The following is a 26,637-nucleotide window of genomic DNA, read 5'->3' as shown; positions in this document are numbered from 1 at the left end:
ACAGTAACTGTGGGGGTGAGTATGGGCCCACAGTCACTTAGCCACTTTTTACCCCATTGTGAGTTAATCTGGCCCTGCTGGTATTGACATCTATATTTGAGGGTTAAATACATCTTAACATAGACAAACATTTCTTATAAGGATCCCTAAAATGTAGTTATTAGAGACTTGTGACCTAGATCTGTACTGAATGGAACTTTAACAGTTGAAAAATAAACTTGTGCTCTCTGGTGGACAAACTGTGTCTTTAAAGGGACTCACCCACTGCCATGTCAAGCTTCACACCAATCCAGATCCCCTTAGCAAACTCCACCCCTCCGACATAGTGGACCGTTCCTCTCCTCTTCCCCACCCACACCTGCTCCCCGGGGGCCATCCAGTCAGGAAGCTGAGCGACGGGCGTGCTCTCGTCTCCGCTGGAATCGCCTGAGGGCTCTGCGCTGCTGGGGTTTGGGCTGGGACAGGGACTCCCGTGGGGCAGATCTCCCTGGGCTGGCTCCTGGATTGGAGGTTCTCCTCCTGCTCGTGGAGTCGGGGTAGAGGATGGGGCTGTAGATACAGGTGTGACCAGGGATAGTGATGCTGGAGATGGAGATGGCACAGATACTGGGGCTCTGACTGAAGTGCAAACTACAGGTGTGTTCGGGCAGGACACAGCTACACTAACACAGCCTGTATCATCTGGACACTTGCATATAGCAGTTGAAGTGTTTTCAGGAACAGATCTGTTGATAATACCAGAGACATCAGAGGAGTGTTGATTGCCAGTGTCACATGTTTCTACGTTATCTGTTTTCTTCTGCTGGTTTGCAGGGAACTCCAAACCCTCCTGCGGCCATCCCTCTGTAAAATGTGCTAAGTCACCGTCTCCAATACTGTCATCAGCCCCTTTAAAGTCCGTGAACTCTTGGCTGGCACTGAGAACACAGTTGTGAGGCAGAGGGAATGTTTGCTGCTTGTCTGTGCAATTAGGGCCACTGACAGGCGAGGAGGCAGGAAGCAGATCCTGAACCCTACCTGCTGAGGGAGGAGGCTGCTGGGTGTCACTCCCTGCAGAAACACTTTTGGTTTGGGTGCAGCCTCTTCCGGCGGGACAGCCGAGAGAGTCATGGGGGTCTCTGGAGGTGCAGCTGAGGTGGTCGGAGCTCTCGCTGGCACTGAAAGGCATGTCAGACAGCGTGGCGTTGGAGGCACTGTGTGAAAAGTAGCCACTGGTGCAGCTGCTGGCCGTGGGGCTTCGAGGCACCTCTCGCTCCCCGCTCCCACCTCCACACCGGCTTCCCCTCAGGTCAGAACGGGAGGATAGAAACCCCTCCTGGCTCTCCAAAGTGGCATTGTAGATCTCAAAGTTTGCAAAGTCCTCTGGGATGTAAGGCTTGAAGCCGCCGTGGTCCTGAGGGCCCCGATCAAGATTCAGGGCCATGTCCACATCTGCCTCCTCGTCCTCAGAGTCCTGCTGATCAAAACAACAGCAGCAGGACAAAAGACATATCCCACCAGACATGATGTCAGCTATAGCCTGTATGGAGCATTAGCCTGTATAAACACTGTTTTTAAAGTGAATGAAGACAATGGAAAAAATGATGTAAAATGTGATAATGGAACATGAACATATGAATAATGTGGCACATTTTGTTTTCTTAACGTTAGTTTAAGGTGTGTACCATTGTACTTATGCATGGGTTTAAACATACTGGTCTCAAAGCACTGGTGATGTTGGGGTTGAGAGAGGTATATATCATAATGTGAGGATAGTGCAAAATATGGCAATTAGGCATATTAAACATAATAATTATTAGGACTATAATGATCTCATACTGTACTCATTTACTGTGACACACACTCATTTGGTTTGAAACCTAACATGATACATAATATAATGTATGTATGTACACAATGTGGCGGGTCCAGTGTATGGAGCAGGAGGGGTTTCATCTTGTGTTCAGTGCTATACAGACTACAAAAACTACAAAAAATGGCACTGCATAGTGCAATACAAAGATTAGAGTGAATTTACAAACTTTTTGGATTCTGAAAAAAGACCAAAATCAGTTGACCAAGGAATTACCCTCATCAATGATCTTCATTTTTCACCATTATGTAACTTTGTATTTACTATTTAAATATTTATTTACTGTTGGAACTTGCGAAAGTATGTTTGTTGCAAGGGAACCTTTACAACAATTTGTCAGAAAGTGTCTGAACCTCAATGGAAACTCTGCCAATTCACGGAAAGCGGCGTGTGTGCTGGTGTGTGTAGCACTTACAGCAGTGTGTGGCAGTGTGTGGCTGAGCTGTCTGCTGGTGGGAGTGGAGGGAGTGGAGGTGGAGGTGGAAAGCTTGCAGTGGCCCTCGCTGCCTGCCCTGGGCCGGCGCCAGGGGCAGGGAGGGGGGAGCAGTGCAGGGCTGTCCACACATGAGCGCATGCTCTGTGGATGGGTCAGAACAACAGCACACACTTCACACACACACACACACACAAAAAGCATGCATGGAGCTGGGCAGGCCAGTTACACAGTTAGTGCCATGCAGTTTAATATTTCACAAAAAACAGTGCTTGAAGTGTCCTACATATGGGTAACTGTACATTTTATTGCACCTTCCTGTGAGTAGTAGGTCCATATGTTTGTAGTCACTATTGTAATTGTCTAAGCTCTTGCTATCTTTTAATATCATACAAAAGACCATTTTGATCCAGACTGCAGCTATTAATGTACCACCGCAGTCACACACTCAGAACTCTTATTCCCTCTATTTTGCTCTAATCCTGCTGCCTACTGAGCCAATTATGCTGCGAGGACTGATTCGTAAAGTACCTCCACCTCTTTTAGTCCACTTCAAGCATGGAATGAAAACAAATATGCAAGGTTAGTTTAAATGGTTGGAACAGCCACAAACTACCCGAAAAATCCAATCATCACAAACAGCGTCAGACATGAGACTTTAGAGCGAAGCTTTGTCTAATTTAGTGTTGTGGCTCTCCACAGCTGAAGTCATGCTCCTGTGAGTCATGCTCTTTCATTTCAGTACAGTGACATAAACACAGTAGATGGTGCCGTCGCGTCTTTTTGTTGTTGTGCTTTTTCCAGTCATACAACAGGAAAGCCATTTTCACAAAAATCTTCAGGCAGCTTTGGACAATTAGTAATTTTGGTCAATGTCAATATATTTGATGTGGAAATGTAATTTGAAATGATAGGCGGCATGGTAAAATGTAAAAATGAGGTTTGAGAGAGGACTGACAAAACAAGGATATAAAACATGAATACTCCCCTCCTGAGAAAGTGAACCTAACTCCTTCCCCCTTACCTCTTGTCCCAGCAGCGGCCGGGCCTCCAGGACTTTCTTCGCCTTGTTCTCCTCTTTGACAGGAAGCAGAGACTTGAGGAACTTAGATGGCTGAGGGGAGAGGACTTTGAAGGGGCTGGAGTTGAAGAACGTGGGGCTCTCTGGAACCAAACCTGTGTGGGAACATTCAGTGGTTATAATGTAGCAACACAAACACTTTTTTGTTTCTCACAGGAAAGGACGTCAGGACACAATGCAGCTGCTACACATTTGCCGTTTCTGTAGTTTACCTGGATTCTCCTTGCTTTTGATGGGTGTGGTGCAAAGCGAGCCTTCCTGGGGATTGCAGTTGGTGCTGTCCACATGCTCACAGTGGTCCTAGATAATAATGCACAGGTTATATTGGAAAGTATTATGAGGTTAAAGTAAAGTTGCAGCTAACAGACTCTTCTGCTGTATTGCACACTACATTTCACCATCTACATGTACAAGCTCTGGGCTCAAGTGGAGACCCCTAGTGTCCAGGTGAGAGAAATTCCTTGTAAAACTTTAAAAAGTGAGATTTGTATTGTCAAACAAGCAGCATTTAGCTATGATAAAAGTTATGCGTGTAAACAAGGCTATTATAATCAGATACATTCTTATTTTTATGATGACAGAATAATTACAAATGTGATCTGCAGCCAAGAAAAGTTAACTGCAGTCTAACATCAGAGTTTAGTGATTAACGTGTTGTTGAGACACACCTGACTTACCTTACAGTCTTCATCCTCACAGCCTGTCAGGTCTGTTTTACTACATGAAGACTGGAGAGCAAGAAACAAGACGTTATCAGTGTCATATTATTCAATAACAATTATTTCCATATGGCTCAGTGGGTAGTGCAGTGAGTGATGTATTCATTACATGCTGTACATTTGGTGTGCTGATACTCCTTCTTAGGTGTCTCCCCTTGGCAGTGAGCGCTTCCTTCACTGTCACAGCCTTCAGGGAAAAAACAGACAGATGCATCTTTACCCCCAAAAGATGAATGATTTACAGAGCACTAAATCATACATTTTTACCAAACAGCACCTCTGACATCAGCAGATTGTGTTTCAGGATGTCAATATGCTACTGTATAAAATACCTGTCGTAGCTTCTCCAGACTGAGGATGTTCTCCACCTCCAGAACCCCCCGTGTGTACTTCTCTATATAGGTTTCTCCATCCTGAGTCTCCTCGCTGTCCCCGCGTGCAGCCATGAGGGCTAAGGTTTCCCTTTCCTCCGGCTCCTCTGAGGCCTGGAAAGGAAAGAGAAGAAACGTAGGGCTGATGATGATAAACACCAAACTGGTTATTTGTCACACATCCGGAAAGCAGCCTTTGTTAGATACAGTGGTACAATAACATATTGTACTTTATCAGAGAGGAGCTTTACCTTTGGTATGTTGGAAACGATCTCATACGTCACACCACAGGAATAAAGTGTGTTCTTTAAGGACATTCTTCGCTTGAGACTCTGAGTGAAACTCTGTTGGAAACGTATCAAAATTAATGTTGATCATTAAAACTCAGTCCATCGCTGTGAAGCCCACCTCTGCTGTGGGCTGACCTCCTCTGATTAAATCTGATCCCTCTTGTATTAACCTGTTTGTTGTAGATGTTGACAGCGATCCTCTTGCGGAGCACCAGCTCCATGGAGGCAGGGTGGCTGAGCTGCACTGTGGCTTTGATGATCAGGTAAATGCGTTCATTGGGAGACGTGACGCGGTTGAGGTGCACAGAGTCGTGGATGGATGAGTCCCAGGAGCACACTGCAGACACCTGGTGAATAAGAAGAGTTGTGTTTTATCAATGTAGCTCCACAATCGTCAACAGAGAATCTGTGCCGCCAACAGAGACATGGATTACAGTCATGTAGGTGGGCTGTAGCTTTGGTTTTCATCAGTTGGCTAATGAGCAGAAAAATCACCATCTCATGACACTTCAGCACAATAAAGAGGGTGGTGATTACTGTGGGGTTAGTGCTGCTGCTCAACATCAAAGAAAAAGAAATTAAGATGACTTTTCTCTTGAATGCTCGCAATTACATGACTGTGTAATTGTTCAATTATGTACATAATTGTCGGAAAGAAATGTGTTGTCCCAAAGTGCTCTTGTCTGTGTGCGATTATCTGAGAAAAAAAATAACTTCTAGCAACAATTAAACATGATATGTATTTTTAAAATGTACGACATAGAACTGGTAGACGAAGATGCAACGGAAAAGCCAATACTTTTATACATAGTCTCACTCAGCTTTATAAGCCAAGGATCATATGATGGTCATATGACAAACCACATTGAAACTACACCTACATTTGTATTTGTATGTTTCCCAGAGTTCCCTTTTTGGCCACAGGAGGGCAGTGAAGTCAAACCCATTGCTTACCTCCTCATCACTGTGCCGGATGATGGGCAGATAGAAGAACTGGCTTCCATGCTCCTTGGGCAGGATGGAGTTAACGCCTGCAGAATGGGGGCCGGTCAGCTGCTCATTTACTGTCAGATTATCCGCTGGTGGCATAAAAGACAGTTAGTGTTTGTGCAGCCTGAGAGGGAGCTGTGAAATGTCAGTTATATAAAGGATGTGTCGGCGTCACCATTTAAATCCAGGAAGAGTACAGGGATGTGAGCTTCCATTCCTGCAGGTGGGGTCCTGCAGGGAGTTGAATATGAGATTAATGGTGATAAAAAAGCAAAGGGGTGTAAATTAAGTGAGTGTGGCACATGCATGGAAGTGTGTTTGTGTTTTTTACCAGTCTGCAGGAGCTCCAGGGATGCCACTGCCAGGTGCAGGTACCAGCACTGCGTTTCTCTCTTCAGTCAGGCCAACCCACTGTTCCACCAGCCGAGCCTCACGCTCAATATCCTCCTCTGACTTCTCTGGATACATAAATGAGGAGAGAGGTGTCATCACAACACACGGACAAACATACTGGAAATTCAGACGACACACAAAAGCCCCCCCCCCCCCCCCCCCCCCCCCACCACCACAGGTCCTTCAGCAGGTGGTAGCTGTGACAACGGGCCCCGGACTCACCGTGTTTGTTGATGATTTTCTTGATTTGTTCATCAAGGTACTCCCGGCGTTTGATCAGGGCCTCCGACCAGCGCTCTCGAACACAGTTGAGATCTTCCTCCTGGAAGCAGACAGAGACCAGAATCAGTGGCAGCTGGCTCGGTAGGGCAGAGGATCTGCTGCAGGGCGAGGTGAGGGTGCACAGGGCTGATATGTCTGAGGGGGTACTGTAACTGCTCCTTAAGACCATCACTCCTAATAAATTAGCCAACCCAAGTAAAAGCTGGGCCTGATATAAGTTCCCAGACCCTAGGTGTTAAAAATCAAAGCCTGCATTTTTGACTGAAAAACGATTGTGGTCAAATTCTCAAAACACACCCTTTTGCAACTTACACACGTGCATTCACACACACTTTCATGCACACACTAACATGTCCTCAAATGCAGCCACAGCCACCCAAAGTCCTACCTGGATGCACAGCAGATCACTCTGTGAAGGAACCACAGAGAGCAGATTCCTCTTTGCAATGTCCACAGTAACCAACAGACCTCAAAGCCAACCGCATTATGCCTCTGACATCAGCACACTTCCACCATGCAAAGTTGCTGTAAATCATGCAGCCATGCAATACCCGTGTGATTATGTGAGGCTTATTATTCCTGCAGCAAACAGTAGCATTAGTGTGTGCAACCTGAGGGGAAAGGCAAGAGAGAGCGGGACAAGATCCCTGGCAGACAGACTGCCGGCTGGGAGCTCAGCCATGGGTGGAACTGTGTTTTGCGTAGAGGGCTGCCAAAGAATGGTTGGTGTGATCGATAATTAAAGCATCAGAAATCATCCGCATGTGCAGCTGCTGTTTAATAAAGCACTCGTTTAGCTGGTGGAGGCCCTCTGCCTCCTGCCTCACATGCCCTCAGCAACAGGCCTAGTCGCAAACACATGAACAGTTGGGTTTCCTTCATGCTGCAGAGTGAACTACAGGGGGAGCAGCAGCAGGAGGAGACTGAGAGGGTACCTGATAACTATCCACATCGTCTTCCACCTCTCTCTGACAGGAGAGAACACACTCAGTCAAATGTGGGGAACCAGAAAAGGCCCTGACATGACAGCTCATAGCTTATCATTCAATGCTCATGTAACTGTCTAGGAATCTCAATGATGTGAAAGAACAATCTGTGTTTACATGCGTTTGAGTAATGAAACCAGCCCTAGAATTTACTCTTTAATTATTCTGAATGTGGAAAATTAAAAAAAGGATTCCGTGACTAGTTAGAGTTTCTCAAATCGTCGCTTCCTTTCTACATCAGGGCACATCAGTGCATGTTAACAGAACAAACAAGAGTACTAACGACTTTGTACATTCCTTGGCCTTCTTTAGACTCACTGCCAGCTATCCAGATGAACCAGTCATGGCACGACACCCGAGATGGACTAAACATACTTTGGCTGAATCAGCGTAACATTGTATATGACTGGCATGAAACAAGCACACTGTTTCCAAAACTCTGTTCTGTTCTCAGAATCAGTTACATACGAATCATCATCCTATTTTTGTTGTTTAACACAAGGGGTTCATAGTCTAAGTACCACCTGAGTATATGCAAAAATGTGTATCTGTGTTTCACATACCTGGTAGCTGTCGAGTGGTCTCTGTAGTTTGGTGCAGCGAGCAGACACACAGCCAATAGAGACAGACAGCACAGCCTCCACCAGCAGAGGCAGAGTGCCTGAGTTTTGGACCGGTTTCACACACACCTGCAGCCTCCTGGAGTGACCCTGCTTGGACAAATCCTCATAGTTCAATATCAGAGTGCTGCTTCCAGCACTGCACTCTCGAGGTACTACATGTACAAATTGCTCTTTAGAATTACATAATTAGTTATGATCCTCTTAAGTGTGTGTTTGATGTAGGGCAGCCAGGGAAAGTAGTTTGTCTCTGACCTGTCGAAGTTGGAAGACTCCTCCTGTGCTGATGTCTTTTCCAGGACTCAGCTCCACAGATGAGTACTCTCCCTGCTCGTTCAGCTCCTGGATGGAGATCCACAGCTCGATCCTGCGAGACACCTCATTCCACCTAGAACACACCACAGCCAAGATTAGCGAGGCATGAAATGTCAGTGTCTGTGTGGGTCTGTGTGTGCGCAACATGTGATACATGTACCTGTCTCGGAGCGTCTGGGTCTTGGCCTCCAGCGCGTCCAACTCCCAGAGTGAACGTCCGTTCCCAGCACAGCGGTGACCCCACACTTCTATGGCCAGCGCTCCATCTGATATAAACTCCAAAAACTCATCTGTCACGTGCACCACGTAGTCCTGCACAAAGACAAGATGTTTGTGGTGGAGTTGAAAATAAAAGTAGTTAACAAAAGTTACAGGAATTCAAAATTCTGACTAATGCTTCAAGGTAAGGCACTAACAACCAGCTTCTCCTTTTCACTTACTTTGCAGTGATCAAACTGGACAGTAAACTGGGCATCTGGGCTTCGAGGGGAAGGTCTGTCTGGGCTGACCATGGGAGGAGCCACAGTGGGCTCACCGTGCTCCCAGAAGGTGTACTGACAGAAGACAAAGTTGGACAGGTTGAGCGGCAGACCTGTAGCCTCCCTAATCCGCACCTGCAGCAAAGAGACAAGCAGACAGGATGAAGCTGAGTTACTGAGTGCTGATGTACTGTGACAGTTATCAGTTTGACTCAGAAGAATATGATAGAAATATGATCTATCTTTGTTAAAATCCAGTGACATGTGGCTTTTACCCTGCAGGTGAGCCTCTTGGCCATGTGGACGATCTCCCCGTTGGTGTCCATCACTTCATAGCAGCTGCTCTCACTGGAGTTCTCTGACGAGTCGTCTCCCCCAGACAGGCGCTCTGGTACAGCTCCACTCACTCGCATCAGCTCTATGTGCAACCTGCCTGCTACCTGTACACACAGGGCAGGGAGACGTCATCTCCCCCATTCAAAAAAATGTCTGCGATAGTCTACTGCCTCTGTTTTTAAATTTTTTTTTTTTTTTTTTAACATTATGTTTATTAAACTTTTTCATTTATACACACAATTGTCACAACCATATAAATATGTGCTTCAACAAACAGCACACTTTTTGAGACATATGTGTGATAAACAAACAAAAACCACAACAAAAAGAAAATCAGTAAAGAAGAAAGAAACATTATATATCTCAGACATCTATGTATGTATCTCAAAAGTGCAATATAGTCAGGGCACCTCATCACTCACTTATTGTACTGCATCACGAGGTTTACATCACAAATCAGTCATTCCCCACGTCCTCGTCCTCCAAATCTACAGATTTCACAAACTCCTCAAATGCCCCCCATATTTTCTCAAAGAAATCCTGCCTCCCTTTTTGTATATATGTCACCTTTTCTAAAGGAAAGGTCGATAACATTTGTCTCACCCAAAATGTAACGTTTGACACATTGGTCTTTTTCCAAAACAGTGCAAAAACTTTTAGCATGTAGAAGACACATATCGATCATTATTTGTTCACTTTTGGTGAATTTGGAGTTCTTTGGATAGATTCCTAATATATAGAGAGCAGGATTCCTTGGGATATGCTTTGAGATCATTTTTTCTATTGCTTTACTAACCTCCTCCCAAAAAGCTTTCACCTTATTACATTGCCATACACAGTGAAATAGCGTCCCTTTCTCCTCAGTACATTTTATACACAAATCCAGAGTATTCCTATTATATTTACTCAAAATAACTGGGGTAATATATGTTCTCATAAGCCATTTATGTTGTAACAGTCTAAATCTTGTACTGATTGTGAGCTTTGGTACATACTCTTTCCCAGTCCTCGATGGTATATCCATTTCTAAGTCTTCCCTCCATGCATTTCTTTTGTTTTTAAAGTTTTGGTGATGAATTTCAAGCAGTAAATTATTATTTTTCTTAAATTGTCCTTTCCATCCTTTCACATGGGCCTGATGTGAAAAGAATATTGGAGAGCTGCAGCATGAATAATTTATCTGAGTATTAATCTGTGTATGCTGGTGTACCCTTACCTCTCCCTGTTGGCTGATGATGGGCACAGCATATTGCAGTTTGACATCATGGAAAAGGCACTCCAGAAAAATGTTGGCCACCCCTATCAGGTTGTGGTTCTCTTGCGCCTCATAGAATGGGTCACAGTGATTACCGTTTGCCTTATTATTCTGAAAAACAAACAAACAGGAAAAAGCCATTCTTTTAATCTTTTCTACTTATCTTCTCCTGTTTCTGATCGTCTGTTTCTTACCATCTCCTCTGAGCCTTCCTTCCAGTCCCTGTAGTGGTCTCTCATGTCCACCAGTTTGTTTTCCAGCTTCTCAATGGTCCACACCTGGGTCCCCTTCCCTTTTCTCCGCACCTGAATAGCCGGCTCGCTCACTATCACTCCACGCTACATAAAAACGGTTCAACAGATTTAGACGCTTCGTATATTTCATTAGCTGATCACACCTTGAAATATCACGCCTATCACCCCCTTAGTAAGGTGATGTGGTGTGTGATTGCTGGGGGGTTCAGAGGTCTGACCTTGCGGTTGGCGCTGAGGTTGGCTGCAGGAATCTGAAGGGTGACCTGATAGTCAGTCAGTTTGTTCATCTCCTCTGCCAAAAAGTTGGCTTCTCGCACCAAGGTGTTGGCTTTCACGACCTGCTCCCTCAGTCGAGAAAGGCTCTGACGAAAAAGCTCATCCCTGACACACACACACACACACACACACACACACACACACACACACACACACACACACACACACAGACAGACAACAGAACACAGAGATGATTCAGTCAGAGTTGAGAGGGAAGTTACTGATGAAACTTTGTCTGGAAAAACGCGATGTTTAAGTTTAAGTAGAAGGGTCGCTGATCCCTGCATCTCAGATTTGGCTCGCTCCCCGCAAGAGTCTACCAAGGATGGCAAAATATAACACTCAGGAAGTAAAAACTCAGTCAGGATAATAGCTAAAGCTAACGAGCTATCAGTTACTCTAATATCAGCTCAACGACGTGCAGGAGGGCCTCGTTTCTCTCTGTGAAGCACACAACGTCAAGGCTGAATCTAGCATAGAACATGTTGCCATGCTGTCAATGTTTCAGCAAAGTTTTGGTGTTGTAGTAGGTTGGATGTGGCAAATTTAAACTCCCTTTGGGATACAACTCTGTTTGAATGCCGCAGTGTACCAAAATACTGATAGTGAACCAGTTCATCACTTCACTGTACCATTTTTCAAATGATACGTTCAGCAAGAATGAGTCTAACATCAGGATTAATACAGGAAGATGACGAGTAAATGTATCTTATTCCAGATCCCCGCTCACTGTCTAGGCCTGATCTCAATTCCACGTGGCATCTTTAAGGTGAGGAGGAACTTTATAGCATCATGCCTCACGGATAAACCTGCAGGAACTGACTGACTCAGAGTCAGCAACAAAATCCTTGTAAGACATTTCAAACACTTAACTGCTTCAAAAGTCTGAGCATATTCTGGGAACACATTTGGCTCCTACATGTTCATATAACTATGTATACCAAATAAGTTGAACAACATGAATATTTCATGCAACTCTGGTTGAAGCAATATGCTTTTGATACATGGTAGCATGTGTGCACTCCACTAACCGCTCCTCTGTCCACAGTCGCAGCTTGCTGTGTGGTGTGTGCGTCGGGAACGTGAGGCGGTCACTGCTGCTGCGGTGGTGTTGCTGTGTTTTCTCGGGAGACAGCTGTTGCCGTAGTGACTCCAGCTCTCGCTCATACATCATCCTCTGCTCCTCCAGAGCTGTCCGTTTCTCCTCCAGGTACTGCTTCTCCAGCACCTGGACCACATTCTGCATGGGGTCTACAACACACGAGAAACAGGGTCAGGGTTAGGGTTAGGGGAGCGAAGCTTCTACACTGAAGGACCAAATAGCAACCACCACAGCTGATAACAAATATTTAATATTAATATAAAATTTAATTTAATTTAATTTAATTTAATATTCAGTTTTTAAATAAAATACAATTATATTGAGAAGATGCAGATCCTCCCATGGACTCTTGGGAAAATCTGCAAATTCTCTTTATGGTTAGAAGTTAGGGTCTCGATAGTAAATTATTTTCTAACTGCAATGTGTGTTGTTGGTGATTTAAAAAAATATTAGTGCTAAATTATAATTTAAATAATCATTTAGTCTATTGACTGAAAAGTCAACGTATTGACAGAAAAACAAAAAAAAAAAAGATGACTAAATCAGGGAAATCAGGCCCAGGGAGAGCATGCAAACTCCACACAGAAGGGCCACAGCGGGTTCGAACTCAGAACCCTCTTGCTGTGAGGCGACAGTGCTAAATATAATCATTACTTTGAGCCCTAACTTGTCTTGTCTTGTCTTGTTGTGGTAGTTTGTTTGTCCCACCTCAGCTCCACCCACATTTTGTAACAACAATCAACTGAACAATCAAAAAGAAAAAATAGAAAATAATTGTGCATATCAATATTCAAGATAAATAGATAAACAAAGACCGGAGTATTGTGTTACAGCAATGGCATTTCCAAAAGATGTTGCTATTTGGTCAGAGTAGCTGGAACAAGCTGAAGTGTCAGGATCCTGTGGAGGTGGAACACACACTGTATACAGCTGTGGCCTGAAGGACTAAAGGATCATGTAGATTACAGAAGGCAGATTATCCTAATCATACCATTGTTCCCCAGAGTCTTCATTATGACCTCCATCTGGGCGAACTCGTAGCTGTAGTCCTGCTCAGAAGAGGCCTCGCTGGCAGTCTCCACGTCCACCTCCACGAAGCTCTCTCTGGGAGAAGCTCTGTCCAGCTCCTTTAAACGGTCCCGCCGCTTTCGTTTAGGCAGATTAATCCTGCAAAGCAACAGCTCTTCCAATCACTGACATTTTAATTAAATTCCACACACATTTGAATGTGTCACACTATGACAAGTCTTATACCTGAAGAAGTGATTGTTGCCCCATAAGATACGATCTCCGTGCCACAGGTGCACCAAGGAATCAATCATTGCTCCGTTCACACAGGTCCTGTAGAAAACAGAGGAATTAAATTCTAATAATGGAGATGTCAGATGGAATTATGATCTTCATCTTTAAACAGGGAAAACTAATTGAGAAGGAACAATCCCTTTGTGGTGGGAGGGAGACATGGCTCTGATATCAAAGCGAGGAGCTCAGATCATAGATTCCCGTACAGTGAGGTCATGTGAAACACTGAGGTCCAGTCATCCATGAAGGAGAGAAACAACAGAGAGATACACAGAGACAGACTGAGAGCATGTTGGAGGTAGTTGTATAGTAGCTCACCTGGCATTCCCTATGGGCATCAGGGTGACGTCACCATCTGGGCAGAGCTCCAGGACGCAGTGCTCCGGCTGGATACCGATCCCAAACAGCTGGATGTCCTGAGACGTGTCCGCGCCCACACGCGTGTGCACCTACACACAGGTGGAGGACAGATTAAGGAAACTATAATGACAGATCTGAACATAATTACACCCAACATCTTCTTCCAACTTTCAGGTCATAACCTTAACTGTTGTTTACTGAACTAATCTGCAAAAAAGTATTGTCATTTGCAAAAAAATATAACTCCGTAACTCTTTAATTTCACAAAGCTCAAGAATAAAACCAAAGCAAAACCAGGCCTGAGTGAAAAAACTTGCATCTTTCTCATTGCAGAGTGGGCGTTGTTAAACAAACATCCCAGCTTCTAGAGGATGTCCTACCCTGCAGCGAACTAACCCATTTCACTCATTCCACACAGATATGCCAGGCTGGCCTGCAGAATCCAGACAAAGGCCTGTTGTTCTGCACAGGCTGCTTCCTCACATGCCTCTGCTCTTACAGGTCCAGCTAACTGGTTGGTTGTTCCACTTCAGTGCTTTGCAAAGTCCAGACCTGCTGCAGTGCTGTGTTTCAAGGCCTCATGATGGTAAATATTACTGCTATGGTATGTGGGGTACCAAGGTAGTGGGTCTGTGTTATTAGCAATAAACTGTAATATCAGGAAGTCGATGACTTTTTGGCAGAAACTAATCCCCAAAATGAGACAGTTATTAAGAGCGTTTTTGACGTCTGCACAAACTTTACGAGGTGTTACTTACTTACTAGTGTGACTTTTGCAAAAACTATAGACAAAAAGTTACAGCATTTGCAATGAACAACATGGCAACATGTCACCAAGACCTTCCATCCATTCAGGGCATTCACCCGTACAATTGTCTTTAAAGTGAGGAGAGAGACAGAAATTGTCTGTTTTAACCATGTATAGTGATGAGGTAGACCAATGTACCTTTAATTGTGACAAAGTGAAAGGAATTTTCTGTAAAATCTACAACATTTTATTTAGTTAGTTGAAAGTGGGACAGATGCAGGTTCAGATGTTAATAGAACCATATCCATTAAATAGACTGGTAGGTAAACACTGAAAAAGTCGTCATAAATGCATTTAACTGTTTATGTTACGGTATGTTCCCATAAATACTTGCCAGTATTGCATGATCACATAGTAAAAACTATGTTACCTTCAGGTAGTAGACCAGCAGCTCATTTAGGGCAGGATCAGCATTCAGGTTGACCAGGAAACACTTGTCTTCACCCACTTTAATCCCAGATGTCTCCAGAGAGATGCCCATGCTCTCCAGCTGCTTCTGGCGTTCCTGTTAACACAGACAACAACAGTGTAACTGTACATGTAAATATGCTGAATTAGAATTCAAAGTTTTGGAGTTTTGGTCTGTTTATGACTGATATGCATACTGTGGCAATCTCCTCTGTCTTTCTCAGTTTCTCCTCCCAGGTGACAGTCATCTCCTGAATGAGTTTCTCAGACTCGTGCAGTTTCTCCTTCAGCTCAGGAGCCTTCATGGACTGATGGGAACAACGGAAAAAATAATCAGCATCAATCTGGATCATCATGATGGATGACAAATCTGGCACAGATTCATTCATGATTTGTGAGCCTCTTCGTTCCACCCAATCCCTTCTCTCACCTCGGCCTGAGAGAGCTGAACTTTGAGCTTCTCCACCTCCTCCCGGAGCTCTCTGATGATCCGAGCATTGGGGTCTTCATTCACCACGGCGTGGTTGACGATTCTCTTGGCTCTGTCGGCATAACGTAGCGTGGACAGAGTCTCCTCGTAGTTATCAGCCGCTGGACTCACTGTGGCTATCATGGCTGTCTTGCTGTTGCCGCCAAGGTTGTCCTGAAGACAAGAAAACACGTTGCGAAGAAGCATAGCTGCTCAATCTTTCCTTTCAGTTCCTTTCAAAGATTGCATCAACAAAGGACAATGGATGATCACATTTCAGCACAGCTAGAGCAATCACATATCAATATAACAACCAAAACAGAAGGCAGTTATAAATATGAGTAATGTGTGTGTCAAACCTTCAGTAGCCAGGTGAGGACTGAGTCTCTATATGGCACAAACTTGGCCTTCCCCTTTCCTGCAGACTGATCAGCCAGAGCCGAAATCACACAGCCTAATGTGGTGAGAGACCTACAACCACACATACGCACAAAAAATCTATTTGAGCACCCTCAGTGTTAACCTGTAAAATGATTATTGGACTTCATATATTTGTACGCCTTTGATATAAAAAAAAATACACCCACTTGTTAATATTGCTGCCCTCTTTGAGTCTCTCTCCAGCAGCTCCAGTTTTTGACACTCGCTCACTTCCTGCCAGGTCAACCAGACTCAATTTGCTCACTTTCTCCCCTGAATTCTGTTGACCATCACAACATGAACAAACAGTCAGACCCATGATAAGACGAATACACTAATAGGATGAACACAAATGAGGTCATTAGTTTCAGTAAATTCAAGGAACGTGGGTGAAAAGCAAGAAAAGACTGACCCCAGACTGTAGATCATAAAGTGTTTGTGTGACAATGATACTGAAGACGGCATGTGATCGACTGCTCTCCTCGTTCATGTTGGTGGCTGCAACCGTGCGAGATTTGTTCCCCTCTGACATTAACACCTCAATGTCCTGAATAGATAGAGAGTGAGGTCATAAAAGGAAACACGCTTTAAGAAAGTTTGAAAACAACAAGAAATAATTTCACAGGATTAAGTCAAAACTTGCACATGGATCATCGTGATAACAGTAAAGACAGACGGTATCCACACATGGCTGTGTGCCATGTGATTTGGCTGGGTCACAGCAGGCTGTGGGCAATCCACTGGACTAATATCAGGCAGAGCAGAGCACAGAGGAAGAGGGTGGAGATGTTTAAACTTAATTAAGGAAGGCCCTGCCAAGGCTTGGCATATTAACTACATGAAACCCCATGACTACATCCCCACATCAGGAATATGCGTCATTAGAGTTTCTGCACTTTGGAGGGTTTGAAACTAAATGGTTATTCCGAATGTAAATCAGCGGTTTGACAACTGGGGATTTGATATTAAGGCCTTTCTGCTGGATGCTATAAATCATGTCTATGCGTATGTGAAATGTGAGGCCTTTGGTCAATGATGCAGGGTGGATGCAGCTTCATCCTCCGGTCACAGTGTGATGACAGAAGGCTGAAAGACACACCTCAAAGCTGGTCACAGCCAGCTGAGACAGACCGTCAACGTATGGACCCAGGACTTTGTGTTCCCGAACTTTCAGGGACTGTCGGCTCCTTCAAAAAACAGAGAAATCAACACAATGATTAAAAGAAAGAGAAGAAAAAAAGGGAGGAATACATACCATTTCCAATTAGGGACATTATATGCAACAAAAGAAATGAACAGTGTTTTATAATGCACCTTTGATTTGACATTCCTCTCCCTATGAAGTCCTTTTCATGTAACACTTTTTAACAGTTATGGCAGCTGAACAAATTATTTCTTTAGAGAAGCTAAAATCATCTCTTCTGACCTTCAGTGCTTGATCAGAATACATGAAAACATAAATGAATGCTTCAGGATTTTGAGATACTTATATGACTTATTAACCCTCCTCTTGGAACATTAATTCAAATTCATTTCTGGGAAATTAGAAACAGCCTCCTATTGGTATTTGGTAACAATGCTATTTCAGAATAACTTCAGCAGCATAAACATCTCTGACAGGATATCTCATTTTAAAAAGTTGCATTTATTATTCTTACTATACTACTTGTGGAAATGAATGGAATGGCATGCAATATTGAAATAATTAAGTCTTCATCAACATCCAATAAAATGTTAACAGGAGTTTGATGCCAAGTTGTCACATGAAAATTCACATAAAAAAATTCTGAAGGACAAGGCTGGCCATTTTTTATTGTCAACAAATCTTATTAAAAATACCAACACAAACAATGTGTTTCTCAATCTCTCAATACTTTCTGACTTACCCAGCCTTCACCCTACACTTGATTTACCCTAACTACTTACTACATTTTAAAAAAGCTACATACTTTTCTCAAACAGCTGGGACTGTAGTTTTTAACAAGCGTTACTAAACAGGGTTAGACAGCGGAACTATTTTCAGCAGCAGATGTGGGTCCTCTAATGTATATTTGGGGGAATAGGACAATGTGTGTGTGTGTGTGTGTGTGTGTGGCATTGACTCAAAATGATCCACAGTGCCCATGTTCATTGCAATGAAGGAACATGTCACCCAGTTAAACAGTGTGGCTCATTGATATGTTTTTGACAACAATGGAGGTCTATGGGACGGAGGGATAAGCTATTTCAGGCTTCAAAGACATAAAAAATATATATATTACCAGACTTATCTTTTAAAACAGTGCATGCTTTTTGTTAGGATAGACTTCCCTGATCAAAATGTGAACTACATCCTAATAAAATACATGTGCCGTGTCACAAATTTAAACTAAGGGGAAGCTAGGTGTTTCACTAGATGGTGCAGGTGGGTAAACTGAGATCCTCACCTGGCGGCCTGCCACGTGTTGAGGAATCATATAGATCATTGAGAGTCACCGAATCCCTCTCTATGGCTACAGAACAACTGAGGTTGGCAGAAACCAGGTTCCCTGCTTCCACTCTAGTGAATCGACCACCCACTGCACCAAACAAGAGGATGCAACCACTAGAAAGACTATGGTCAGCTACCAACTCATAGTGTGACAGAGATCCTATTTACACTTATCTCACGTGTATATACGACAGCCAACGTTTAATCCTAAAAATCACAGAGGCAGATAGAGAAGATCAAGAGAGTGTGAGGCTTGTTATATAAGCGAGAGGAAGTTGCCATCGAAATGGGTCTGGCTGCATCTTCAGACATCTGCAGCACACAGAGCACTCTGCTGTAGTCCCTCTCTGGGGCTCGGCTCACAGGCTGCTCTGACCGCTCTCCTGCTCCCAGCTTCACTAACAGATGTCCCTGAAACACACTCTTTCACAGTTCGCTCTCCCCTGCAGTCTGTCTGCCAACCCACATCAGACCACGGAGGCGAAGAATGCAGCAGTGTCAGAGGGAGATGCTGGCTGCTGTTCTGCAGGAAATGACTGGGTTGAGCTTCCTACTCACATCGTTCTGTCGCCGTCCCCCATTCAGGCTGCTAGACACAACAGAGCTATAAACCGAGATGCAAACTAAGACAAAGTGTGAGCTGACGGAGAGGTCACTGGAGCTGGAGAGAATCAAGACTACGAGTTTGTGCAACCAGCTGTGTCTGTCACCCCCAGGTCAAAAACATTACCAAAGCATTAGCTCATTAAAACAGTGAGGTTATTCAAGGTCACATGTGCTTCTTCTGAAGAAAAAGTACAAGACCACACGTCAGACTCACCCTTTGGGATCGAGCAGGTCACGGACCTTCTCATTGTAGATCTCCATGTAGGACACCTCCACCTTAAAAGTATGGGCCTCGTTCCCCTCTCTGTGGACCCTCTCAAACAGCGAGCAGCAGAGTCGAGGGATTAAACCTGGCTGCTCACCATTCCCCATCATGGAAAAGGACTTGCCTGAACCTGGATGGACATGGCAGAGTCACACATGATTATTTCCCCCTCCAGAGAGCGATGTATACAGTGCAGTGCTTCAACAGTAAAACTTAATGTGAGTCTCTACAATGACCACAAACTGTCTGATTTCAGAAATGATTTTGCAAATTCATATTTTAGCCCATTTGCAGAAAAACGGCACAGTGGAGCTAAATGCTAACATGCTGATGTTTAGCAGGTATAATGCTTATCATGGTCATTATTTTAGTTTAGCGTGTCAGTATGCTAATGTAATAATAACACAAAGTACATCTGAGGTTGATGTCATGTCATTAGTTTTGGTTGGTTACGTATTTGGTTATAAAGCAGTGTAGTATTGGACACATTAAACTGAAATATTTGTGCTCTTCTCTTCAAACGTTTCAGTAGGTGTGTCTCTTTACCAAGTGTTTCCCTCTAAGACAGGAAGTGTAATAAAGGAGCTAATTTGATTCAGAGTGAGGAAGGATATGAGCTAAGTGATTCACCAGTGTGATCAGAAATACAAGTCTTCCTGTTCTTTAAACCTTCTACGGACACATCTGGAGACAACTCAACCTGCAAATATACTTAAAGACGCAACGTTGAGTATAATAGAGGCAATTCATTATTTATAAATGATTCAAAGACAGAACGGCGTAATGGATTTAGCAAAGAATAAAAAAAAATTCTACATGAAATGTAGATTTCATCTGGATTTTCATTTTACCTGTTTGTCCATAGGCAAATATGCAGGCATTATATCCCTGGAATGCATTTTCAAGTATTCCCTCTCCAAGGCACTTGAACACCACCTCTTGACCTTTTAGACAAAGAATCAGTCACCATGGAGATTATGGTAAACAGATAAACCATTCAGTCATATAAGAACGACTAGTTGTCTGGTTAGCATGCTTAAATTAGTGTAGTGAAATGAATACAGAGAAAACTATCTACAAGGGCCACTAAACAAGAAACAATGAAGAAGAAGATTCATGAAAGGTGACAGATTCCTGTCTGTTCGTGTGGAAAACGCTGGGCTGTGTAGAGAAATCTCTTGTGTTGCTCACTGTCATGCTCCTGCTGAATGGGACAGCTGTTTAATGAGCTAAATAAAGCCTTGGCCCGGGCCCTTGAGGCAGCCCTTCACTGAACAGATTTCCTTGTCGGTTGAGCACAAAGCAGATGTAAGCATTGCATTTCCATCACAAAATGAGAGTGATATGACGAGGAAGATGTCTACAATGATTATGTAAATCGGCCTCGGACTGGCAGTAATAACCTCTTTTCTATAGATGTTACAAAAACTGTAGCTGTAACCTTTTCTGTGCTGCACTCATTAGAGAAATGAATGGAAGAAGAGAATGAATGGTAGCTGAATAAATTGAATTTACCATGTGGGTGGGTACATAAGAAGTATAGCACGTAGCACAATATGATACAAATACAACTGTCCAATGTTTTAGTACATATTGCACAAAACCCCAACCCTAACCTTCACCCCATGATGATTTCAGTGTTTTGAGACAATACAGAGACAACTACCTCGATTGCATATTTTAATGTATTCACTCAAAATGCAAATTACAGTGTATGGACCACACTGTGCTTTGCTTTGCATGATGCAAAAACAGCTTTCCATTTAGTAGGGAGTTTCCCTGTGCTATTGCTGCTCAAAGCTCAGCAGGTCTTTACATGGGACATGGTTTAAGTTCTTTGGTGATGAGTGAAGGATCAGTTTCAGCATTTATGACTCACCAGCATATTTCGGAACGTTGGACTCATCCATGGACCAGAAACAGTGGTCAAAGGCGAACACCTGCAGAGGAGTCAGCACAGGGAGCGTAAACACACACTTCTCACACCTGTCCAAGCATGTACAGTACAACAGCAGTGGTCTTACTCCTTCTGTGGTACAAAAAACAGGCTTATTGTGCCGTACCCTACAGTAAATCAGCAGGACTGAGCTTGTCTGAGTGAGTAAGACAAAGTCTAACCGAGTATTGTTCGAGGTAATGCTCGTTAAGACCTCGCCATGACTGTCTGCACAAATCCACTGTTAGCTGCCGCGTGTTTTGTCATAGTGACTGGAGTTAAATGAATTCATAAATCAGGGTCAGCGCTCCCCAGAAGAAATTCCAGCACCCGCTGACCCTCGTCTCCAAGGAAACGGGGCCGTAGCTTTTCCCGGTGGTGCCGGCTGGCTCTCAGCCCTCTGCGCTGGGTCTCACAACGCAGACTTCAGCAGCAGAGACCTCTTGTGTCCCCCAGGCACCTGCATGAGCTCTGGATGGATAACGCACAGAGAGGATGCTTTCTGGGAGAGAGCAGCGGCCTCATTTACCAAAGACCCCGACTCCCCGCAGACAGAACCGCTCCTGTTACTGTATATGCTGTATATGCTATCCACTCGAATGTTCCCCTTCAAATAGTTTCGTACAGAAATGTCTCATATATATTTTGTATTGTATTGTATGGCTTTCTTAGTTAAATTAGGGGTAAATAAAAAAGTAAAACCAATATTTTTATCCTAGCTCAGCTACTTTTTAAGATCAGAGATGCAGAAACAATCACAGCATGCACTGTCATCCTGCAGTGCAAGCACAACACTGCTGCACATTACTACTCCTGGCTTTCAGTCCACTGCTGCTGCTCTGCCAAAGCACTTTCCTCAACACAAATACCCCAAATAATTGAACTCCCTTCTAATCATAATAAGGGCTATTGGCCAGGGAACCACTGGTTGCACAGTCAGCATGGGAAGCACTGAGATCACTGAATGCTTTGAAAGCAAGACCTCCTCTTGTGACTTCACACAAGTGAGTGGGTGCCATTCAAAGGAACAAAAGTGCCATCATTCTCAATTAGGGCTGGTTTGGTAACTAGGGCTTCATTCTCCTCCAGTCCGTCTCTGTCCAGCCTGAGGGTGTGACTGCGCAACAAATTGTTCTTGATTGGACAATTACTATTAATCAGCAGTACAAATAATGATGAAGCGGAGAAGCACAATGCCCTTTTTGTCATTTCTAGGATGAAAACTGGTTGAAGGTGATTGCACTGCAACCTCGGTTTACCCTTTAGAATGCAGGGAGACTAATTTGAGTGCCTCTATAACTTAGCAGACAGCCACGTGCTCGTCTAGCTGAAGGGTATTACAGGGTAACTCAGGTTCACGGGCCCCAGAGACCACGCACGCCTGTGGCCCAACGCTAACGCTCCCCTGGTCCCGTCAGCGGCCGAGTGCACCGAGCACAAAGCCCCGTCCCTGGTGTGTGAAACATCCCTGAGCCAGTCACCAGCGTGTTGTCAAGGGGGGAGGTGGGGGTGCACTCCAACAATGCAGCTTTGAATGCGCACACACACTGCCTCAGTGTCCGCGCTCATCCCTCTCTCATTGTAGAGCCTTTGTGGGTGTTCACGAGATCTTAGAGCGCTGACACATTCACACGGACATCTATCCGGCTCCTGCTGACCAACCAAACTACTAAAACACTCTCAATCATGTCCCTAGAAACAACGCCACAATTGTAGATCGACCTGTGCAGGATGCCTCTCAGCCCCTCAGGGGAATAGTGTTGCCAGTGCAGCATCCTGATTCTGCGTGATTTCAGCATCTGTGATACCAGGACAGTTATTGAGAAGTCACGACAGATTGGCTACTTGCACTGAAAAGAACTGTTTCTGCTGACACTGCGCATCAGCTCTGTTGATGGTGGCCAATTTTTTTTAATGTAGCAACAGAAACAGATGAAACTTACATACCTTAGGTTGTTTCCTGCTGAATGAGAGGGGCAATCCATCATAACAGAGGAAACCCACGGGAGACAGAGGGAGAAGAAATAACATGGTTAGCATTGATACAATTTAACAGTCAGAACATGTTCACATTCAGTGAGATGCAGCTGCACTTCTCACAGTAGGAAACGTCCCATTGTCTGTGTCGACACAAACAGCTTTTATAAACTGAAACATGAGCATTGAAACCCACAGCAACTTGATTTTTTATGATGCCTCAGACTCCTTTCTAACTTTCTACATTTCCTAAATTCCTGGCGTGACTTCATTCACTCCTTCCCTTTTTTATTCACTCATTCATTCACTTCCACACAGTGGCGTTTCCTGGTGGTAGGTGCTGCTGTGATTGGGTTCATAATTGGGCCAGTGGAGCGTGAGGAAGGGAAGAGATTTAGGATTCAATGTCCCACTGACTCTGTTGAGTAAATAGCTCTTACGCCTGTGGACTTAACAGAGAGGCCAGGTTGGGGAAGCCGCACTCAGCATTAGCAGCTGCCGGAACTAAGGACAAAGGGGTAATATATATGGCACTAAGTTATGTAGGATTATTCTCTTAACTGGAGAGGGAATTCCCCAAAGTAGAAAAACAGTCACATCAAAGTAAGCCCCAACAACTCCAAACAAATGTTACATGTCATTATAATGTATGGCTGGGAAATTGGGACTATTTTTTGCAGTATGATGCAGTACAACACGTGTGCCACCCTAGTGCTTCTACATCTGCCACAGTCCTGTCCTTCAACAGTCAGCAGATCCCTCCTGCAGGCGTCTCCTGGCACAGAGACAGAGGTGGGCATCACCTTCACACAGTAACTAATACAGGGCAGGGTGCTTTAGGGAAGACTGAAACACTGCACCAAGTGTCTCACACAAACTGAGCTGAGTCACCAACAATAGCGCGCCTGGAGAGCTGTGCGACAATACCCACAAAAAAACTCTTCTTCTTCTTCTCTTTCATTTTTATATTAAGTATCAAAAATCAAAAAGCAGAAGTGATCTTCATAAAAGAAGGGATTATGAACAGATTTCCTTTGAGAACTACAGTCCATTAACTGTGGTTCAAGCTCATTATAATTAGGGACAGAAAGAGTGGGCAGAGGAGAAAAAGGAAGAGGGCCTCGTTCAGACTTCATACTCTGGATCTGAATCTGGGCCACTGACAACCTCTGTGACTCGGTCTTAATCAGAGAAGACAAAGACTGCAGCAGGGCCCTGTCCTCTAGCCGGGCCCTCCACACTGCAGAGCAGAGAGGGGAAGTCTGTGAGGAGCCGTGAGATATGTATCAGCATCAGACAGCAGGGAGCACACATCTAAGAATTCCTATGGGCAGACTAGGAGGCGTGATCAAGGACCACTGACCAGGTACCAATGCATGTTAACTTCATAGGTCAGTGTTGCTATAATGTGGAGATGTCAAAGATGAAAGAAACACGTGGGAGAGTTATCATAACAAATAGACAGCAGCTACAGCCTGGTGAAGAATGCGTGGAAAAAGACAGAGAACAGATGAATCCACATGGAGAACAAAAGGACAGACACAAGACCGGAAAGAGAGACACACACACACATATCAAATGTGCAGACAAAAGACATACATTGATGGAATGAGTGCAGGCTAGACATTGTAGCAGCTTAGGACACTAAGCAGAAACAGAGCTGCTGCAGTGGTTTGGTGGCTCTTGCTCATTGTGCCATATACTGTATGTCCGGTATATGCAACCAAATCTGGTATGCTGGGTATGCTGAACAAGACAATGGGGGGAACTGTTTCCAACTGGCTATATTTAGGATTTCATGGAGCTATGGAACTATTTCCTCACAAAGTCTCCTAAGGAATTCATTTAATTCCAAAAATTGACAAATCATGTCAGGCTTGTAGTCAGTGCTATAGTGTCTTTTCTTACCTCCTCCCCCCTATCACAATGTTAAGACCTCCCCCTCAACAAGTTAAAGTACATTAGGCTCCAGTTCTCCCACTCTGCTTTAGACATAATCTCTTTAATCTCCCCAGAAATCTGTGTCCTTCTTAGCTATTCTGTACCTTTCTTGTTGAAACCATGTAAACTATATTCATCACTAGCCAAACATCCTGTATTTTTCAAGGTATTAGGGTCAAAAATATTAATTGAGATTGTAAGACTTGCTCATTTAAAGAACAAAACCATTTTATTGCACTTGACGTATTCAAATTGCTTGTTTAGTCCAAGCAGCTCTCTAAAGCCCAAAGATATTAAGTTACCAAAGAAAGATGAAACGCTTAAATCATAATTACAATAACTTAATTTGTGTCAATGGCACCAGTGGAAGCTTGCTCATAAATGTTGTAGAGTGCAGCTCCAAATGATTCACGCATGAAGCCCACAGGCTATTTGCTTAATAATCAGCATGCATGTAGTCATGGCTTGAAGGCTGATTAAAGGCTGTGTTGTGGCTGAACAAGTATATGACACAGAAGTGCCAGATAGCATCAGATCCCCCCACCACCACTGCCCTCAGAGGCAGATGCAGGCGGACACTGCAGACCCAGCAGGGCATGGCTGAAGTCTAAAAGTCCCATTGGGGGCTGGTTCTGCGTGCCTCCATGTGTGTGTCATCAAGGGCACGCTCAGGCTCCCACGCCTCCAGCTACCTGATGCCAAGGCACCCATGAATGATTTCAACTTGGCCATGAGGGTGGAAGTTGGCCTCTCACACTACTATGATTCTCCCCCCTCTGTGCTGATCCTGTGTCATGGCAGACAGATTAGAATAAGACATTTCGATCTTTATAAAATCCTTATTTCTTATCACTTTTAGTAAGAAAAGGCCTCCTCCGAGCCAGACTGCGATCATTTTTCAGTTCATTGGTGAGGGTCAGATTCACTCAGACTGGTGAAAACATGGCATCTTCCTGTGCCCTGCAGCTCAGACCCATGTGTGCTGGTGCCCAAAAGGAAGGTAGGAAGAGTGGGAGAGCAGAGTGGAATCCCCCCTGTGGTTGTGGAGCCGGATTAAGGCCACTGGGTTATTATGCCACCGAAAACTGCACTCTTCTAGCCCAGTAGGCAACACACCAGATTAATCTACTGTATCATCCACCCCCTGAAGCATCTATCTACCCTTAAAAAATTACACTGCACGCCCACGCTCACAGACAAATAGATATTTCGCATTTTTATATATAATCTAATTTAATCTGACATCCCTAAACACCCCTTCAACTGACATATCCGGAGCAGGCTGGTTCAAATTACCCACCAGAGATGATGCAAGTGGTGTTACCTTCTGAAATCAGGGTTTGACCACCCAGAAAACCAGTTTCAAAATCCAAATCCCCATTTTCAGATGCATGAAGGATATATCGTCAGATTCATCTGCCAGCTTTGCAAGAGTTTCTGATGATATAATCCTTCTGCTCAAATGGAATATATAAATCACATGGATGAGGTTCACCCCCCATTGAGATGACATTCACAACATGCTGTTCTGTGCACACACACACACACACAGTTTTTGTGCTGGCACACCACCCCATAGATTCAAATTCCTCTTCTTGATCTGTTGGTGAAACTATGCCTCCCCCACCCTTTCAGCCTCCA

At 44.1% G+C, this 26,637-nt stretch overlaps 1 protein-coding gene across 1 annotated transcript in view; it reads right to left on the bottom strand.

Annotated features, from left to right (window-relative positions):
* Window positions 1-26,637, bottom strand: part of kif13a (kinesin family member 13A) — a 34,427-nt gene that overhangs the window by 789 nt on the left and 7,001 nt on the right. The window contains exons 3-40 of the mRNA XM_070912319.1: window positions 23,026-23,041; window positions 21,022-21,082; window positions 19,994-20,086; window positions 19,092-19,272; window positions 16,901-16,988; window positions 16,214-16,348; window positions 15,969-16,081; window positions 15,741-15,852; window positions 15,343-15,555; window positions 15,110-15,220; window positions 14,875-15,009; window positions 13,655-13,785; window positions 13,289-13,375; window positions 13,026-13,201; window positions 11,964-12,183; window positions 10,875-11,037; window positions 10,597-10,740; window positions 10,364-10,513; window positions 9,087-9,251; window positions 8,773-8,946; window positions 8,493-8,644; window positions 8,273-8,405; window positions 7,961-8,107; window positions 7,347-7,379; window positions 6,352-6,451; window positions 6,068-6,194; window positions 5,912-5,967; window positions 5,701-5,825; window positions 4,917-5,093; window positions 4,708-4,800; window positions 4,418-4,570; window positions 4,195-4,272; window positions 4,044-4,094; window positions 3,579-3,666; window positions 3,310-3,461; window positions 2,268-2,429; window positions 654-1,456; window positions 262-563 (exon numbers count right to left, since the gene is read on the bottom strand). Coding sequence (XP_070768420.1) covers window positions 262-563; window positions 654-1,456; window positions 2,268-2,429; window positions 3,310-3,461; window positions 3,579-3,666; window positions 4,044-4,094; window positions 4,195-4,272; window positions 4,418-4,570; window positions 4,708-4,800; window positions 4,917-5,093; window positions 5,701-5,825; window positions 5,912-5,967; window positions 6,068-6,194; window positions 6,352-6,451; window positions 7,347-7,379; window positions 7,961-8,107; window positions 8,273-8,405; window positions 8,493-8,644; window positions 8,773-8,946; window positions 9,087-9,251; window positions 10,364-10,513; window positions 10,597-10,740; window positions 10,875-11,037; window positions 11,964-12,183; window positions 13,026-13,201; window positions 13,289-13,375; window positions 13,655-13,785; window positions 14,875-15,009; window positions 15,110-15,220; window positions 15,343-15,555; window positions 15,741-15,852; window positions 15,969-16,081; window positions 16,214-16,348; window positions 16,901-16,988; window positions 19,092-19,272; window positions 19,994-20,086; window positions 21,022-21,082; window positions 23,026-23,041 — 5,600 coding nt within the window. The remainder of the gene's footprint in view (window positions 1-261; window positions 564-653; window positions 1,457-2,267; window positions 2,430-3,309; window positions 3,462-3,578; window positions 3,667-4,043; window positions 4,095-4,194; window positions 4,273-4,417; window positions 4,571-4,707; window positions 4,801-4,916; window positions 5,094-5,700; window positions 5,826-5,911; window positions 5,968-6,067; window positions 6,195-6,351; window positions 6,452-7,346; window positions 7,380-7,960; window positions 8,108-8,272; window positions 8,406-8,492; window positions 8,645-8,772; window positions 8,947-9,086; window positions 9,252-10,363; window positions 10,514-10,596; window positions 10,741-10,874; window positions 11,038-11,963; window positions 12,184-13,025; window positions 13,202-13,288; window positions 13,376-13,654; window positions 13,786-14,874; window positions 15,010-15,109; window positions 15,221-15,342; window positions 15,556-15,740; window positions 15,853-15,968; window positions 16,082-16,213; window positions 16,349-16,900; window positions 16,989-19,091; window positions 19,273-19,993; window positions 20,087-21,021; window positions 21,083-23,025; window positions 23,042-26,637) is intronic.

This window comes from Enoplosus armatus, chromosome 9 (assembly GCF_043641665.1).
Source record: "Enoplosus armatus isolate fEnoArm2 chromosome 9, fEnoArm2.hap1, whole genome shotgun sequence".
Lineage (NCBI taxonomy): Eukaryota > Metazoa > Chordata > Actinopteri > Centrarchiformes > Enoplosidae > Enoplosus > Enoplosus armatus.
Note: the sequence above shows the minus strand (reverse complement) of the source record. Positions and strands in the feature narration are given on the sequence as shown.